Raw genomic sequence first — 16,340 nt, 5'->3', positions numbered from 1 at the left:
AAAAAAAAAGCTTCTTTACATTTTTTTTTTATTGTCTTCACTTAAATAAATAGTTATTTTAAGAACTGGAAAAGGTCCTTTGGGGAACCCAAAAGGGTACTTCTATGGCAGGGCTTTAGAGGGTCACTGTCCTGCAGAGTTTAGCTCCAACCCTAATCAAACACACCTGCCTATGGCTTTCTATTGATCTTGAAGACATTGATTAGCTTGTTCAGGTGTGTTTGATTAGGGTTGGAGCTAAACTCTGCAGGACACTCTCCAGGATCGAAGTTGCCCAGCCCTGTTCTATAGCATCAATGCAAGACACCTTTTTAGGACCCTAGGTTTTTAAGAGGATTGTGGGTAATATTAGACCAATAAATCATGTACATTTTGAAAATCCACCAAAAGTAAACTAAATATTATATTTGACCTAGTATGATTTGGATTGCATTATTTACTTAACCTGTACTATTCATGAAAGATAGTATGCAAATTGGTTATTTGTTTGGTCATTAAGTAACATAGTTGGCTGTGTTTGCAAGTGAGGAGTTAGTAGTGGAAACTTTGCCTAGATGCTCTCCCAGTTCCCATGGTGATTGGGTTCCAGTTGGTTGCTATGTGCTATCGGTAGTCACGTTTCCTTAGCGATGCCTTTATAGAGGAAATGATGTCAATGACAGACAGATGCACTTCGAACTAAAAGTTCTATGCCTTATAAGTTACTCAACGAACATTGGAATTATTTCAGGATAGAAAAATAACATCTAAAAATGTTTCTCCTACACAACAGTTAGTTTAAATGGGGAGTAAGTGAAGACATTGAAGTCCTCTTCCTTTCAGATATTTCTTCTAAGAAAAAGATCTCAATGTTTCTCCACAAGACACTAAAATCCACACTCATAAGCACAAGCATAAATCAAAAGCAACATTCCTCTTGCTAGATACCTCACCCAAAGCCTTATGTTTACAGTAACCCTAAACATGCCTCATTTCAGACCCCTAAATGCTTATAATAACAAACCAAACCAAAATGTCAAAGTACAGGCATATAGCTTCAATCTGGAACTGACATATGAGCTGTTAAGAATAAACAGCACACCAGAAAGCCTTCAAATGCAATATAAGTCCAAAAAGTAATCCAGCAAAGCGAATATTAGTCGAGCGTGACTTTTCAACAAAAATTTAAGCCCGGCATCAATTATTCATTCCTGCCAAATGTGTTGTTATTGAAAAGCGATGAGACAGATTGTACTGCCAATAGAGACACTGATGTGTTCAATGAGTTCTGGAGCGGCTCCGACTGCAGAGTGACAATCACAGTTCTGAGAGAATAATCCAAACTCAGAGCAGAACTTCTGCTTCTCTAATGGCTGCGCTTTCGCCACAAGCACAACACATGGTGTTATCAGTTACATCGAATCAATGATGATTCACTTCAGCCCTCACCGGGGCTTTCAACACCTGAGGGGATGAAATCATTTTTCATTTACAGACAGGCAAGTCAACGCTCTAACTCTCCTCTCATTTTCAACGAGGCAGAATGTCTACAGCTTATGTTTTCACCTCCCATCAAAGCTAAAATACTGATTCGGATTGAATTACAAAGAGTGTCTGATGACAGTCAAATTCTGACAAACAACAGTCGGACTTTAGAGAATCATACAGGACATAAACCTTGAGATAAAACCGATGTCATTTCCCTCCGTCAACAACCAAAGATATTTTCTGTTTGCGCTAGGAGACCGCTTTTCAAAACCATCTGTGTAACATTAAATTGTGTAATACTCAAAATATAAGCTTTAAACAAATGAATCTTTCACAATGCCATCAATTAACTCTGAAAAACAGCTGCAATATGGAACGGCACAAATGTAAACAAGAGTAAATAAAAGGCAAAATCATTTCTTACAAGATCTTTCTCAGACAGTTTTGAAACAATCTTTATGAAAATTAATAGAACCACAACGCTAACTCACAAATATAAAATATATGCTTCCCTAAACGTTGTGTAATGGTAAAGTATGTATAATAATTCAGAATATATATTATGTATATATTATTAAAACTGTAACCTTTAACATCTCCAAACAATTGTAATCAAGACTTTGAGCATACAGTGTCTTGGTCTTTATAAAAAATAAAATACAGAAAAATTCAAAAAGGAACTGCTGTCAACAATTAATACATATATGTTCATGGTGCAATAGCATGTCAGACTTAACGAAAGTAATTGTAAAAGTAAAAGTTTACATGTTCCTTGAATTGAATTTTAAAATTGTAATTATTTAGTAATTAAAGTAAGGAGTTCTAGCGCTTGACAGTTTTAGCGTCACATAAAACAAACAAAATGGCGACAACCATTAAAAATTGGTCAGTGAATTTCTGTTGAAAGTCACCTTTCATTACAACCAATTAATGTTGCTTGGTGCTCTTTTTGAATTCCTCAATATTTTTCTAAAAAAAAATTAAAAGAAAGAAAGAAATAAGAAGAAGAATATAATGTAGTCGTTAAGTAGCCTACTGTCCCGCCATCAACAACAACACGGATCCAATTTGGCATCAGGAGCATAAACGAACAATTAGAAAATAGAGCCACAATACAAACAACTCTGAGCAAAATGTAGTTGTAGTCTAATAACACGTTTGTCCTGTTTTTTTTTTTTTAAGTTGTCACTGTCCTTGTCATTTTAAAATGTGTTTTACAGGTTTGCACACAACTCACCTGCCGTTTAACAGCGCGAGCAGCTCGCCCGCGTGGTACAGGTCGTTGCGCGTCACGCGGCTGAAGCGGAAAGCGTTCAGGTTGCAGAAGGTAATGGCAGGAAACGCCATCATTGGTGCGGTGACCTCGTCCAGTTTTGTGACATGGGGGTACTGAAAGTAAAACTTGATGCGGTCCACGCAAACAAGCACCAAGAACGAAAACGAACCCATGAAAAACATGATCCAGATGCATCGTTTGATGCACTGGCGTTCATAACTGAACATGTGTGAGATGCCATGGAGCGTAGACCTGCTGGCAAAAACTTCAATGGGCGCGGGCCGATCACAGTCCAGATTATCTTCAGACTCGGTTTTAATATCCATGGTTCTTTAAGTTTAAATGCTCTTTGAATGAAGTAGAAGCAGATATTTAGAAGGTTGGAAGAACTTCACGCCCTTAGATGGTCAGCTGATCTTTATGAGGAGGTGCATAGATGTATCTAATGACACGATGTGGACACTAGAATGCAGTTACAACAATCCATGCAACATCTTCTTGACGGTCTTCCAGCAAGTTTCTGAAATGTTTTTTACTCGCTCTAACCCTTAAAATGACGTTCGTCGTTGTACAGTGTATTCAGATAGATTCGGTCATATTACACAATATTTCTGACTTGAATAAAACCTGTGAAGTTAAATATTTCCACATGAAGCACAATTGGCATAGTCAAATTAGCGATAAAAGAACAGTTTGAAGAACTCTATTCAAAAAACAGAAATGGTTAATGGCGATAAATTAGCTCGTATTCCACTTAAAGTGTCAAGTCTGTTAATGGACTCGGGTGAACTCCACAAACTGAAGCGAAACCCCTCAGAGCTTAACGGCTTGTCCAGGTATGGGTCTGATTATAACCTGGTTCACTTTGGAGTCTATAAAAGAGGTTTGAATATGATCTGGATGTTTATTGATCCATTATGAGGATGCGGAATATGAAACCAGATGCCTGAAGTGAGGTGAAGGGTTATTCCCATGAGTCACTGAATAAGTACTGTGGCCATATAGGACTGTATATCATATGTGTGCCTAAAGCCGAAAACATAAGCAAGTATGCATTAAGCTCGATTTTATGATATTTAATTCTATCTCTGGTCACTGGTACATTCCCTATTAGCAGAACATGTGTTGTAACCACAAGGCCATGTCTGTGAAGGAAAACCAGAAAGCTAGTAAAGCCTAAAAATTATTCTGTATCATAACGGTGCATACTTTCTGAGCAGGTTTTGGTTTATGAGGCAAACCGGTATCTCAAATCGTCAAACCATCTGTTTGTTGTGGCTCCTATCGTGTTCCGCTTGTGCCATAATGCACGTCTACAGACGCTCTGCATGATAAATTAAATGATTCGTGCACCGAAGTGAAGATAGGCAGGTAATGAAGGTGACAGAATGCTGATAGCAAAAGGAAAGAGTTTATCAACAGCGTCCTAGGAGATTTTACAGGACATCTGCCACCGAGAAAGGAAGCGGCAGCGACATGAGGAAAGAAGAGCGCCATGGAAGATAGACTCCAGAAATCAACTGAATCGTCAGGGGGCAGGAAATGGATTATTAAAAGCATAGTTACTTAGAACTTGTGATCTTTTACCGCAGGGATGTTATAGAGCATAATCTTCAGAGAAAGAAAAAAAATGTCAGTACGCAAAATAAGCTCGAGCATTTGAGCTAAAGTGGAAAAACTGCTAGCAGAGCAGATTAAAGTTGAAGCGCACTGCCAGTAAAGCAGATGTTGGAGCAGTGGCCTAGCACTTAGGATTCATTTCTTAATAAATCTAATATTTATTTATTAGCAGTTATTTATTTAATAAATTACTTTTTTGGGGGTTTGATGAAGCAGCTTACAAAAATACAAGCTAGTTCCCAAAGAGAAAAGTAACTTTAAATCAGAAAACTTCACATTCACTTTAGACTTAAAGTGTTGATTAGACTTAAAAGGATTTCCTATCTAATGCACAACATTAACATTATAGCATCCATCTATTATTCACATTTGAAGTGGCTCATAATTGAGAAATTGTGGTTTCCCACCAAAGTATCAGAAGTTTGTGCAATTTGGCAGGTTTCCTCATAATGTCCTATAGTCAACGCATACCAACTTTTGTGAAGTCTGAACATTGTTTTCACAAGATACAGAACGATTAGTCATTATGAACCACACCCCAAGACATTCGGCCCATATCTGCTATTTTTTTTATAATGTTTTTGCAGGGGCATTCTGCAAATTTCATCAAATTTCTGTGTTGAACCATTCTTTTACGTTGAACTAGTAACTTTAATTATCTATTAGGGAGTATTTTATTTAAATTGGAACCAGACCTAAAAAACAAAAGCGTACACAATTGCTTCGCTCCATGCTGAGAATTCAAGCAGATGCGGCCTTTTCACAGCCTGCCAGATTCTTCTCAGTGAATGGGATCTGAGATTAATAAATTCACGTCTGCTCGACCCCCATGCAGCAATTTTAGGAGTCCAAGAAGCAAAAAGGCTGTTGACCTCACTGTGTTGTAACCTCATGCTCTGACAAACCACAAGCCAGCAAGCATTTCCAAAAAACTGTCTTCTTGGCATTCCGATCAGCCGTAGTTGAGGGAATGTTGGCCGGCCCTTGAGGGATGGACAGATGGACGATTAGCTATAATGAGGTCCTGCAGGGTTCAGCGTGACACGGAGCAAAGACAAGAGGCACATTCAGGAACGTCCAAGGACATACTTGTCTCCAGGAAAGTGGAAGTCGTTTGATATCTTTTGTTTTGGGGGGGAAAGGTTCAAATGTTCTGGATCAACGCTATCAAATGCTTATAGCTTTGTTCAGCATACTACCATACTATTCATACAATCTATGCAGCTGTGCGAAAGGAATAACGACGCTACTGTCTTCAGTAGAGCTGCTTATTGCTTAACTGATCTTATTTCACAATCAACAAACAATTACACAGTTGTTGAACTGAACCGACACTGAACTGACTGGAAATGGATAATGACACTATTGTCTTGAATTTTGGATTTGCCTCCTGTTTGAAGTTTGCATCAGTTTGATTTAGTTACATTCCTGTACTGTAAAGCTGCTTTGTAACAATCTCTACTGTATGAAGCACTATAAAAATAAAGGTGATTTGACTTGACAGTATCCGAGACGGTTTTCTTTATACATAAATCAGAGGTCTTCAACCCTGTTCCTGGGGACCCACTGTCCCTGAGTTTAGCTAAAACTCTAATCAAACACACCCGAAGCTAATCAGGCACCTCAGGATTGCTTGAAATTAGGCAGATGTGCTGAAGCAGGTTGAAAATAAACTCTGCAGGTCATTGGGTCCTCAGGAGCAGGGTTGAAGACCTCTGGCAAAGATTGACGACATTTGCCAAAAAGTGACGTATACCGCAGATAACATTGTGTGAGATTCTGTAAATGTTTAACATTTCATACTTGTAAAAATAAACTTTTACAGAAAAAAAATCACATTAAAACTAGATTGTCTTGGTAAGTGAACAAAACTGCCTGAAAATGACATTAAGAACTTACGTAATCAAATTCATTCAGTGCAAACATAGATTAACCAGTCCATAATCTCTAAAGTAAACATCTCGACTTGATTAATAGCTAGATTGGTGATTAATTCTTGAAATGCTGTTTTTAGATTTCTTTTATATATCTGAACATATATGATCTTCTAATGAAAAACAAAAATACAAACCTTAAATGGTACTTGCAATGTATTGAACTTTTATTTTAATGCAGAGCAGTCCACCGTTTGTTTTTCTGCGTACTTTTGCTGGCGAGGTTGAGCATGTATCGGATGTCCAAAATTACTCGGCAAGGCATTTTCCATGTTCAGCTCTTTGACAACTACTTGCTCTGTTCATGCCAGATAAATGTGAGTCATGACGAGGAATGTTCATCTGTAGGTCAACAACTCATACATGTGCCTATATAATTCATGAGGAAGAGCGTTAACTCACGCAGATCTGCACTTAGGGCAACTATCGCTGTCAAAAGCAGATCTTTATGGGACTTTGTGGGTTGTTCTGAAGACACTTTTTGTGAAATGTTGAAGCATACCCGATCATTAAACTATTGCTGGTTTTTAATTACAGTTGGTTGGGAAGCAATTCGAATCGTCCTGCCACGTGAGTCTGATCAGAGTAATCTAGGGCTTTACCTTATGCCATTTCCAACATCCCTTTGAGAAACTTCATATTAGTTTTTCATTAAAGCTGTACGAGCACAACTTAACAGTCAGAAGTTCACTCACCTTTTCTTTTTCATTATTACTTCATGCTTGTCTTGAGTTTGAAGGGCTGAGAGATGAATTATGAAGGTCTTAATACTGTGCACAACACGTTCTGTCCTCCTGAATTGTGGGGTCATTATTTCTTTCAGGTGCAGCTCCATTTCAATTTGCAATTGTTCAAGCGAGTAATTCCTAAAAGATATAATTCAATAAATATTCATTTATGTTCTACTAATAAAATAAGATGCCTGAATGCTAAACACTTTGGCATGATGTTTGTGTGCAAGACATTTAAAATTCAGGATTCATTTGCTAACCTGATACAAGGTAAGCATGACACAGGGAACTTTCTAAAGATTGGTGGTTGTGCAACTTCTGTGAACCATAATTGCTTGTTTTGCAAATTAAGGGCGAAATTGTTTAAAATGAGCAACTTAATCAGCAAAGTGGAGTATATAAAGAAAGTAAAGACAAAACTTAAAGATACGGTCAGGAGGTCAAACTAAATATTACATTTAATTTTATTTAAAAATATTTAGGCTATATGTCAAGCAAGATTTGCAAATTTCACAACCCTAAAATAGCCTACATAAATGTAGTATATAATTATGTAGGCCTAATTACATTTAAATATTACATTTAATTTTATTTAAAAATATTTAGGCTATATGTCAAGCAAGATTTGCACATTTCACAACCCTAAAATAGCCTACATAAATGTAGTATATAATTATGTAGGCCTAATTACATTGTTTTTTTGCAGTGTAAATATTAAATACATATAAATTAAATAGTCAAAGATATCAAATATAGGCCTACTGTTTATTCAAGATGTGATCTTTCTTAAAATGTCTGTGAAATATGATTACACCCCTGTTGAAAAAATTTTTTCAACTGGGACAACATCCAGTGAACATGTTTTCTTCCCTGATTCGAGTTATTTTACCGCACTTAGCAAGCTTCAAACAGTATCAATATACAGCACAAGCCTCATTCTGTCCGACTTCACCTTTACTAGAAGTGTTCAATACTCAAATGATAACAGCCTCTGAAATCATCCATGGGTGATTAGCTCATTAGCTCAGCGCCAGTCCTCAGCTGTGAACGTGGCGGGTTAATTTACTTCACCTTCAGTCAAATGCGCGGGCGAATGTTGATACCTGGAGACCGCGTGGTCGAAACGCTCCAGCCCAAAATGCCACCGTTTAAATTTGATTGACATAATTCACAATGGATTCAGAGAACAAAGGTTCCCTGAATGTCAAGATTATGGCGCGGAATACACAAGCCTTTCTCATCTCCGGCCGGACTGGTGAGAAACACGTCCTCTATTACAGGATTTAAGCTGCCTGTATTAATTGGTTTTCTTAATGAACACAGCATGCGCGGGCATTAATGTTCACGCCTCATAAGATAGCGACGCTCCTCATTCAGCGCTAAATTATTTAGCTGTACTCGAACCAGAAACCGGTCGAAAATGGGACATCTTATACGATATGCTGACAAAAAGCAGCAATTAGGGGATGTGTTTGTGTTTTTGAATGATTAAAAATGCTGCTCTTCTGCTGTCTTTCATTAATGATATGTATAACGACAATAAATAGGATGCTAATAAAGTTGAAAAACAAAAACATCTCTAAAAACGACAGAATATATATAAATAGCTAAACAGCGTTTAACTCAATGTGCAAACACTTTCTGTGTGGTTTAAATTGTAAACAAGGGGAAATAATTAGAGTTAAAATGATTTATTATCCTTATCTGCCAGTTTGACAACTTATTCAATTTGACATGTCATGAGTGTCAACCAGCACTGAATAAGTACCTCATTTCTACCTCATTGTCAGTAAGCCATTAATTTACGGTTTGACAGGTTTGTGGCTGAAGAACAATAGGATAAGACCTACCAGTCAGAAAGAAAAATCACAAATTATTAAATGAAATGAAGAGCAGTTTTCTTCTCAGTGTTGACATACTTCCCCTTGAAACAGGAAGTTGGAGCAGGACAATACTGAACAAAAAATGAATAAATTAATAAAGCAACCAATAAAGTCACATCAACAAACAATTTGCTAGTTGTTTAAAGGCAGGTCATATTTCAAACTTGGGGGATGGGGCTCTCTTTCAATTTGATTGGACAAAAAATTAAGAGTGCGGGATGATGTCATCAATATGTTTGGTCTGTTTCCTCTAAAGAAAGAATGAGAGAAAGAATGTGGAATTTGTCAACTTTTAAGTTGACTAATAAGTACACTCAAACTTTACACACACAGAATGACTATCAAAAGGTAAATATTTATTAAAAACTACAACAAGTGAAAACAGTCAAAAGTAACATGCATGTGAGAAGAAATGCAGAAAAGTATGGCAATAACAGCTACAGAGTTGATAAATTTAGCATTGAACATTTGTTGAATATAACTTTTAAGACCACATTTTACTTTTTTTGGTAAATTTTGTATATTGCATAAAACTATTATACAAAACATTATTATACAATAATTGTACAATTAGTTAATAGTTACGTTTTTTTTTTTTTACAAACTATGCTGGCATGACAGTACAAAAAATAAACCACAACATTAACACTGATATTATAACATTTAACAAGCATATATGCGAAGGAATGTGAGCACGTGTATGAATGAGTGTGAACTCCATTTCTACTAAACAACAACACATAAGCATTTAACATTTTGTTTCTACAGATTATACACTTACTGTTTGTTTCATAGTCCATGAGCACATATAGAACATGCATCACTGCCAATTTTCATGATCTCTTTATACAGATTATACACTTACTGTTTGTTTCATAGTCCATGAACACATATAGAACATGCATCACTGCCAATTTTCATGATCTCTTTATGATAATTGATGTAGTTATGAATACTGTTGCATCAGTTTGGGGTAAAGGACATTCTCCTCTTTGACCAGCAGTCATCCAAGTCACCACCTGTTCTTCATCAGTGGCCTAAAAAGAGAAAATCATTTAAAAAAGAAAACATTTAGTTAAAATTAAACCATTTTCAGATAGAGGTGCATCCACATCTGTAAGGGTAGGTAACTAGTCTGTTTTATAATTTCAACCACTTTGTGTGGTTGTTTAATGTCTCTGTCTACCACAGCGCTCTAGAATGCTACAATAGCAGCACCAGTGTTAGGGCATTTAAAATTGTTTAAATAAATATATTGCTTTCAGAAAGCTACTTTACTGAAACATTAAAACAGACATGACATTCACATACCTCACAAATTTCTATGAATGTGGAGGGCTGCTCTTTAAAGGGTTAGTTCACCAAAAAATGAAAATGGACATTATTTACTATCCCCCATGTTGTTCCAAACCCATATAAACTCTGCTAATTTTTGGAACACACATAAATATATTTTTTAATATTCTCTTCAATTTTGTCCTCCATTCCAATTCTGGGAGACCAACATTTTCTTCTGAACAGACATGATTGCCACATATGGTATGAACAGATATAATTTAAGATTTATTAATATATAAATATTGGCATGGATTACTTCTACAATAACTCTGTATTTTTGAAGCTTGAAAATATTGATTATCTAGACTTTCAATGGATTAACAAAAAATAATGAGAGAAAATTAAAAATATCTTCATTTGTGTTCCGAAGATAGGCAAAAGTCTTATAGGTTTGGAATGACATGATGGTGATTCAATGATTTTTGTGTGAACTATTCCTTTAAGAAAGAAAGACCAAGAATGATGACTCTCCAAATCAGACAACTCCAAAGTTGGTTTGAGTTCTGCAATGAAAAACACAGACATCAATGGTTTAAATAAAATGTGAACAAGTCATCATACTGTTGTTGCATCAAAATGTCAACAAGAAAAGAACATCTCAAAAGAATGAAGCTCTCCTATGTATCTGGCTTTCAACATCTACATATAACAAGCATTCTTTTACTCTTAGTCAACAAAAAAAATGTATAACATGGAATTATGAACGTTACTTGCCTTAAACCGTCTTTCCCTCTCTTCTGAAGAAGCTGAGAAAATCGCCTCCTCCTCACACAAGCTGGCTTCTGTGTCGTTAACTCCTGGCGCAGGCACAATGAAGACACAAGCTGAACAAGTCTGAAATATTACACGCAAACCATTACTTTTAACAATTAACACTTCATCAGCATCAAAATAATTAGATTAGACTTTTTTACATAACGCCGTTTCCTTTAGGAAACTAACTTATATTCAGTTTAACCGCGAAAAAGAAGATAACGAATTAACATGTAAATCTGTTAATAACCCTCTATTAACACCTCAAAAAGTCTAAATATTGTAAAATCTTATGTAAATGTGACATAAGATACTCACTGACATTATATTAAAAGTATCTCTTCCGTTCAGTAAAAGAGACTATTAAGTAAAATTAAGACATGCAAATGAGGTGAAAACCGCGTCCGCGCATTTTTCAATATAAGCTCTTTTCGGACTATTTCCGCGTTATATGAAATCTCAAAATATTCCCGGACACAAACAATGAATGATGACTTTACATTTTTAAAGGGATAGTTCACCCAAAAATGAAAATGATGTCATTGATTACTCACCCTCATGTCGTTCCACACCCGTAAGAGCTTCGTTCATCGTCGGAACACAAATTAAGAGTATCACAACACAAACGCATGCTTTCCCCCAAGCATAAACAACACTGATTATGCAGATTACGTTCATGCGCGGCTTTCTCCTTAAAACGTAAACAATGCTGATTATGACGATTATGGTCTTGGGTACCAAAATGGCGGAAGACGTAACTCGGGAGAAGAATTGTGGAATAAATTGTTATTTTTGTTTTCTTTGCGCTCAAAAAGTATTCTCGTAGCTTCGCAAAACTGAATTTGAGCCACGGATGTCACGTGTACTGTTTTACCGATGTCCTTACTAAGTTTCTGGACCTGGGAATATTACAGTTGCATTGCTGTCAATGCAGGGTCTGAGAGCTCTCACATTTCATCAAAAATATCTTAATTTGTGTTCCGAAGATGAACGAAGGTCTTACGGGTTTGGCACAACATGAGGGTGAGTAATTAATGACAGAATTTTCATTTTGGGGTGAACTTACCCTTTAATCTTTACTTACCATAAACGTCTTTCACTCGCTTCCATCTGAAGATGCTGAGAAAATGGCGGCTTCTTGCACTGGTGTCGTCCGATGTTAATGTGTCCGCGCTCCCAACCCAGCACCGCTGGGTTATAGATCAAGACCAATTTTCAACCCAAATTGGGTTAAATCAACCCAACGTCCTTACCCAGCAGTCTCAACCCAGCATTTGGGTTGAAAAAACAACCCAGCATTTTTTAGAGTGTAGCATTTAACATATAGTTAAATTATAGCCACAAAACTCTTTGCTGTCTCAATCCTTTCTCCAAGACAGCAAAGAGATAAAAGTGAGAGCAAATGGGGAAACGTCCTTACCCATCAGTCTCAACCCAGCATTTGGGTTGAAAAAACAACCCAGCATTTTTTAGAGTGTAGCATTTAACATATAGTTAAATTATAGCCACAAAACTCTTTGCTGTCTCAATCCTTTCTCCAAGACAGCAAAGAGATAAAAGTGAGAGCAAATGGGGAATTTTCTTCTCAGATGTTTCTTCTGCTGAAAAAGACCCTAGTTTCAGAAGAGATCTCAGTGATGTCTCAAACTGTGTTCAGATTTGCCAGAAAACCTGTAAAGAAAAGGCAAAGATCTCAATATGAACTCACACATTTCTCATTCAAGATCAAATCATCTCTGTTGCTCTTCGCATTCATTTTATAGTTCTATACTTTTACTGTATGGCAACAACTGACTATATCTTTATTTTTTTTAAAGTTGATACTTCAATAAAACACAACTAAAAACTTCAGTGAGCTATTAAAGAGCAACCACTGAGCAACAAAACTTTCCTGAGGCAAGAGGAGTTCTAGTGAAGTTGGTCTCTTCAAAGAAACATCAGCACGAAGCAGGTCGTCACATTAGCAGTGCCTGAATAAATGATGATGTAAAATATCGCCTGTGCTGTTGAGGTGTTTTTTCAGATTATGCCTTTATTGTTTTTATATATAGTACTGAAACCATATTTTTTTCATGTGTTTTATATACTGTACCCACCTAAATGTGTGCTGTTGAGGGTGGGACAACAAATCAGGCCGCAGTCCTCCGCGGCCGCTGACACATTCTGACACTGATAGATCCGCGCAGAGGGCCGCTCTTAATTACCTTTTAGCCCAGCACTGGAGAGAGAGAGAGCGCGGTTTAGAGGCGGCCATCGGCCGAACGGCAGCGACAGAGATGAATGCGCAAGACTTCCCACTATCAATCAGCCACTCCGGCCTCCTCTGGATCATCTGTCCCGGAGGAAAAGGCTGAAAGAGAAAGCTCTCATTCTCGCCCGTCTCAAAGAGAAAAGTCACAGAACGAGGAAGACAAGAGATAATAAAGAGAAAGACAGTTTGGAGGTGTTTAAGAGGAGAGTGTGATGACGAAAAAGCTCAAGGTGTGCAAACACACAAGCTGATATAGTTAGCAGGCTCTTATCGATCGCTTCTGTTGTGGTTTAATTGCAATTAAAGGTTGTAAATTGGCCCGTGGATCATTTTCCCCAGCGTCAGGATGCAAGAAGACATTGATATCACACACACACACTTAACTTAACTAATTAAATTAGGACAAACTATAAACTTCTATTGTTTATGTTTAAAGCAAAGTCTTAACCCAATTAACCCAAACGGGATGCTTTTTTAGATTTTATATGGAGGGATATATATAGAGACGGGCAAATATACAGACAGACGACTCGATAGAAAGATTGAATGAGAGACAGACAGATATATGGACAGACAGACAAATTGATAGATAGACGGAGAGGCATACAGGTGACCGACAGATGGATGCAAAGATAGACAGACAGATAGATTTATATACACAGAAAGACAGACATATGAACTGATGGATGGATGGATAGATAGAAAGAGACAGTTAGAGAGAGAAAGAGACAGACAGACAGACAGATAGATAGATATGCAAACCTCACAATATAAAGATCTCCATATGAACAAGCAGCTCTCAGTTCTTCCGCATGCAATGCTCTGTTGATTGGTTTTGACACCTGAGCAGTTTCATGGTCACTGATTTCTGCTCGACCTTGCTCTCGGTTTTGCGTCGGCCGCTGTCAACATAGTCATATGACCCTGACCTGTGACATCACTCAAGACCACCCGCAGATAGAAGAGGAACGCAGAAGTCAATACGCTGTGCGTCTGAATTTCAGCCAGTGCCAATCAATCCAAACATCATCCGGCGCTTCGCTCAGATCATTTATGGAAATGCAGACGGCGGTAAAGTTAGTTTGACGTTTGACATTCATTAGACATTCGGGTTTTTTGCCAATTAAACTCTTTGCAGCTTTTATGTTTTGAGCCCAAACTAACTCAGATAGACATAAATATATGCCCTTTATGTTGCACAAGGCTTAATTTCTAGGAATAAAAAAAATAAAGGCATAATCTGAAAAAACAAGCGTTGTGCATTAAATTGAATAATATTCTGAATATTTTACAGTTTGTTTGATACCTTTAGATCAAATGGTGTTGTCGTTTAATGGATTTATATTATTGCATACTTTAAAAGTTGTAAAATTATTAAAAAAAACATAAAATTGTAATTCCAAAAACGGAGCTTTGTGCAATAACAGATATGTTTTCCCGAACATTTTAGTATTGGTTTTATATTATAATGTCACGTAGTTAAATTGTTTAATTAATTTAAATGGTTATTTATTTATTAAAAATTTTTTTTTTTTTAATTCTTAGAAATTAAGCCTTGTGCAACATAAAGGGCATATATTTATGTCTATCTGAGTTAGTTTGGGCTCAAAACATAAAAGCTGCAAAGAGTTTAATTGGCAAAAAACCCGAATGTCTAATGAATGTCAAACGTCAAACTAACTTTACCAACGTGAAATGCAGAGCTGTCTAGCTCACATTTTAAAATCCAAAGTGCCGATACACAATCTTCTGATGATGGGCTGCCTCTAATCCGTGTGATTTTCAGTCTCTGCGCTACAAATACATTGAATGCGAGTTGAAATCTTGAATATTTGTATGTATAACTAAGTTTTTATGTTTATAAACTCTTACTAAGATCGTATGTGATTGCCAGGGCATCACTATGCAGCTTCTAAGCTGTTCTGAATGTATTTTTAGTGTGTTGCTATGCGATTGCTTGGGAACTCTAATTGGTTACACACTGGCCCAAGTTTAATACTTGTTTGGGACTGTTCAAATCACCCTAAACGAAAAAAAAAAAGCTTCTAAATCAATTAATAACATGCTACTAAAATAACTTATTTATTTACAAATTACAAGTCAGATTTGGTTCGATACATAATACTGATCTCATGTTACGATGCTTTCACGATACATTAAACAAAGCCAAAATAAAATTAAAATTGTACTTTTAAATCATTACTTCTAAGATACACGATAAACCGTTAAAAAAGAACTGTTCATTAAAATGCTAAATCTGGCATTACAGAATATGTTAGACACATATATGCTTGCGGTCTGATGTGCCTAATCTACAAAGTTTTAAATATTGTATATTTTTAAATAATATGTTTCAATTCCAAATGTGTGACCTTCTGGGTTTACCATTTTTGATGCAAATTTTTTACTTCTTAAACCTGATATATTGTAAAACGATATATTATTACAGCCCTAATAACATATAAATCCATATATTCTGAGGAGGACTATCAAGTATGTATGAATAAAGCAGCATGAAGTGTCTGACCTCTGTAAATGTGACGTGTCTCTCGGGGAACATGCGGTTGTTGACATGACGAGCTCTGAGAGCTTTCACCTGCCCGCGACGCCATGAACCTGCATCAACGCGGGCAGGGGACGTCCGTCCACGGGGGTCACGGCCAGTGTGTGTGAGACGGACGTTCAGAGCGTGTACTCGAACCCCACGGGATCTGCAGCATTCTTTGCAGCTCGCTAGACTGCGAGGCGCTATCAGCGATGGAAAAAAATCTCCCGATGTGGCGTCGAGTTTCCCGTTATCTGATGGAGCTCTGGATGATGTGCCGGAACACAGCAGCCTCTGCTGACACTCTCATGACGACAGGACACAGCGGAAGAGAGACCTGCAGTGAGAGAGAGAGAGCGAGAGAGAGAGACAGGCCACTCATGTCTTTCTTCTCTGGCCTGGACTGCATTCAACTCAAAGTACAAAGAGAAAAGGTGCTAAAATTATTATACTGTGTGAGGGTCATTCATTCATTCATTCATTCATATATATATATATATATATATATACACAGTGGGTACGGAAAGTATTCAGACCCCCTT

The 16,340-nt window shown here is 37.0% G+C and overlaps 1 protein-coding gene across 2 annotated transcripts in view; it reads right to left on the bottom strand.

The window, feature by feature from the left end:
* LOC107694317 (acid-sensing ion channel 1-like) overlaps nucleotides 1-3,481 on the bottom strand; it is a 10,516-nt gene extending 7,035 nt beyond the window's left edge. For both annotated transcript variants that reach the window (XM_016493987.1, XM_016493995.1), the window contains exon 1: nucleotides 2,705-3,481. In XM_016493987.1, coding sequence (XP_016349473.1) covers nucleotides 2,705-3,069 — 365 coding nt within the window. In that variant the 5' untranslated portion in view covers nucleotides 3,070-3,481. The remainder of the gene's footprint in view (nucleotides 1-2,704) is intronic.
* Nucleotides 3,482-16,340: the final 12,859 nt, after the last annotated feature.

This window comes from Sinocyclocheilus anshuiensis, unplaced genomic scaffold, assembly GCF_001515605.1.
Source record: "Sinocyclocheilus anshuiensis isolate Anshui unplaced genomic scaffold, SAMN03320099.WGS_v1.1 scaffold954, whole genome shotgun sequence".
Classification (NCBI taxonomy): domain Eukaryota; kingdom Metazoa; phylum Chordata; class Actinopteri; order Cypriniformes; family Cyprinidae; genus Sinocyclocheilus; species Sinocyclocheilus anshuiensis.
This window is presented reverse-complemented; position numbering and strand designations above follow the sequence as displayed.